At 42.2% G+C, this 3,650-nt stretch overlaps 1 protein-coding gene across 1 annotated transcript; it reads left to right on the forward strand.

Annotated features, from left to right (window-relative positions):
* Window positions 1-684: 684 nt before the first annotated feature.
* LOC119364032 (40S ribosomal protein S8-like) lies at window positions 685-3,089 on the forward strand. The gene is made up of 5 exons (XM_037629431.1): window positions 685-795; window positions 882-954; window positions 1,668-2,004; window positions 2,485-2,669; window positions 2,793-3,089. The coding sequence occupies exons 1-5, from the start codon at window positions 792-794 to the stop codon at window positions 2,869-2,871; spliced, it is 678 nt and encodes a 225-aa protein (XP_037485328.1). The 5' UTR covers window positions 685-791; the 3' UTR covers window positions 2,872-3,089.
* The last annotated feature ends 561 nt before the right edge of the window (window positions 3,090-3,650 follow it).

Genomic DNA, 3,650 nt, shown 5'->3' on the forward strand with positions numbered 1-3,650 from the left:
CATTTTATACATCACAAACATTTTTATACACGTTTAACTTTTTGTAAATACATTTTTTTCATATCTATGTTTTGATCTCTATTTTTCATACACGTTATATATCTTTACATATACATTGGGAATATTTTTTATATGTTTAACATTTTTTAAATGTCTGATTAACATTTTTACAAACACATGTTTTTGAACATTGTTGTTCGAACATGTGTTAATTTTTTAAACATGTCCTGAGACATTTTTTGAAATGCTATCAACATTTTCTAAAAGTTGCACCAACATATTTTTAATGCTGCACACACAATTGTTTTTCAAAATTAAGTATTTTTTTCGAAATATATGAAAATTAAAAGAAAATTGTTTTTCAACATATTTTCGAAATTGTTTTGAAATATAAAAAATTAAAATAAAATTGCAAAACAAAATAAAAAACGAAATCCAGGAACGCACTAAGGAAGCGAGCGGACGCTTCTGGCGCTGACTAGGAGGTCTCAATGAAAAATGTACCTTTTTTTTTGACATGGGCTAACTATGTAGCGTCCTATGTACTTTTTTTTTTAGAAGTTGCGTCCTGTCTGCTCATTTGGGCTTGGTGACGAAGGCCGACTAGACCGCGCGCTTTTGGACCATTCGCGGCCCACCTGTGAGTAAACCCTAAGCCCGGATGCCTCCCTATTTAATCGCGCCCCCCCCCTTAGGGTTCCCCTCCTTCCTCCTTGCGAGACCAAACCACAGCTGCGGCGGCGCGCGCATAGGAGGCGAAGCAGCAGCGGAGCCAAGCCACCGACGCCACCATGGGTAAGCTCCGCCGATCTACTATTCGTTGTTCCCTCGGAGGCTGCCTGGTTTGCACGATGCTTATCGCCGCGATGGTGTCTGTGCAGGTATCTCGCGTGACTCCATGCACAAGCGCCGGGCCACCGGTGGGAAGCAGAAGGCGTGGAGGAAGAAGCGAAAGTAAGAGCGAATCCCCTCCCCCCTTCCCTTCTGGTTCGTAAAGATGTGTTGAGGTTCTACATAGGTTAGATCCGTGTTGACTTAGATCAGGCGTGGATAAATTGTCGTTGCTGCGCTGGATATCTGTGTTTATTCATTTATCCCATGCGTCTGTACTCTTTAGTATGATAGCTCGGTGACTAGCATTTTCTAGATCTCGTATGATAGCTGGGAGGTAACTAGCATGGTAATTACGCCAGTAGCGCGGGTATTCCGCTTTCTGGTGACTTGGTAACCTTCATTCGTTTACGCAAATCTATGGTTTTGGCTACATGCGAGCTTCTGATGTGTAAATGTTAATTTGCAGTAACTAACGGTGGCTCTATCAGTAACTTGAAGTTGTCAATATAACTTGGTCCGTCACTCATATTTTTGTAGTGAAGCTGCTGTTTCGATAGTTGTTTAGAAGTACCAAGTTTTGTGATACAGTATTCTTGCTAAGGAATGTCCAAAGCGCCCCTACTTGCAATATTCTTTGTTCAGACATGATGGTATCTCTACGTAGACGTGGTTTTTATTTTGTATTCTGGGAGTTATTCTTAGCCATTTTCTCATGTTCTGTTTCATTTTGGAATATGGAAATTTGATGTTTTGAACAAATGTACTGATCAACTGTTAGGCTGGTTGAGACCTTGCAATTTATGAATCTTACTTTGCCCTTGATCCTTTATCAGGTATGAGCTCGGCCGCCAGCCAGCCAACACTAAGCTTTCGAGCAACAATACAGTGAGGAGGGTCCGTGTTCGTGGAGGTAACGTGAAGTGGAGGGCTCTCCGTCTGGACACTGGTAACTTCTCATGGGGTAGTGAGGCGGTGACCCGCAAGACCCGTCTCCTGGATGTGGTTTACAATTCGTCAAACAATGAGCTTGTGAGGACTCAGACCCTTGTCAAGAATGCCATTGTGCAAGTTGATGCTGCCCCTTTCAAGCAGTGGTACCTGACTCATTATGGAGTGGAAATCGGTAGGAAGAAGAAAGCTGCTGCAGCTGCCAAGAAGGATGCTGCTGAGGTATTGTTCTTGTTATCTGTATTTCAATTCTGTATCTTGAGGTTGGTAATTACTGGATTGCTTGTTTAGGATGGTCTACTTAGTTGAAATGTTATTCAGTTTTGTAGTTGTAACACAAGTACTAATTCTTTTTTATTTTCATTGCATGCATTTGTATCCTTTCATTCTGGACTGTTAGTTCCAACTTGTTTATTCAGTCTCCTTGCTCATTGTATTTCATTCATGAATTAATTCCTTAAATTGTTCTTTGTAACTCGTTGTATTTCATTCACCATTAAATTCCTTAAATTGCTCTTTGTAGATACCAACTTTTATGTTTTGAAGAACTATTGTTTTAATGGTTGCATTTTTCCAATAATGTTTCTTTGCTCCTAGTTTAAATAATGTTCCTTTTCCCTTCGATTGTATCCAATCCCTGGTCCAGTCTGATCCCTGCTCACTGCTTATGTTTTCTTGATTGTGTGATTTTCTTATGCACAGGGACAAGAGTCTGAGGTTGCTGCTGCTGCCACAGAGGAAGCAAAGAAGAGCAACAATGTCCAGAGGAAGCTTGAGAAGCGCCAGCAGGGACGTACACTGGACTCTCACATTGAGGAGCAGTTCAGCGGTGGAAGGCTGCTGGCCTGCATTTCGTCTCGCCCTGGACAGTGTGGCAGAGCTGATGGGTAAGGATCACAGTTCATCTGTTCACATCTCCCTTTGTATATTAAATTCTATAAGAGCATAAAACGGTACTCTACAATTTCTTGTTAGCTATGGTGTTAATACTTTGTGTCCTGAAACTACAGGTACATCCTGGAGGGCAAGGAGCTGGAGTTCTACATGAGGAAGCTCCAGAAGAAGAAGGGCAAGGGTGCCACAGCTTAGGCTGAAGAGCTGCTGCATGTTACTTGTTGGATTTTCTTAGATGTTGCGTCCATGTCATGTTTGCAGACATACTGAACACCATTTTCTGTAAACTGTTCGAGTCCTAGGTTGAACTGAGAATGTTTTGCCTGTTTTGGTTGTGATCTAAAGCTATCCAGATTCTATTATGTGTTGTTCTACCTTGCAGTATTTTCATCTGTTCAGTGAAATTTTGTTCTCGCATCTCCATGTTGATTTGATGCAAGTTTTGCCTTCCATGATGTAGTTTGATATGTGTGGTTTTTGCAGTTGCAAATGAACTTCATCGTATCTGAATTCCTTCAGTATGGAAGTATAGTATTTTCCCTTGCGCTTTTCTACGGGCCCAGCAGCTTCGGCAGCGGCCTCCTGTCCCGGTCCATCCGCAACTAACCCAGTCTGTGTGACTTCGGCCTTAATGAGATGGACCTTGATTCCGGCCAGGAGAAGATGCGGCTCCTCTTAGTTCTACTACCTTCATCCTTGGGTGAAGCCGGTTGGCTCACCAAACAAGATATATACTGTTAAATCATTGGTAACCATGTCTAATGGTCCGTAAATCTAAGCTATCGGCCAAGTGAGAGTTGGGGGCATATCTTTAGCTCGAGCAGCATCCGCTCCCGAAATGTGATTTGTTCTTCTCCAAATAAGGTCATCCAAGGCAAGTGAGCTCTTCAAGAGTTGGGGGCATATCTTTAGCTCGAGAAGCATCCGCTCCCGAAATGTGATTTTGTGCTAGGCGGTTTTAATTATTGGAGGTA

This window comes from Triticum dicoccoides, chromosome 2B (genome assembly GCF_002162155.2).
Source record: "Triticum dicoccoides isolate Atlit2015 ecotype Zavitan chromosome 2B, WEW_v2.0, whole genome shotgun sequence".
NCBI classification, from domain to species: Eukaryota; Viridiplantae; Streptophyta; class Magnoliopsida; order Poales; family Poaceae; genus Triticum; species Triticum dicoccoides.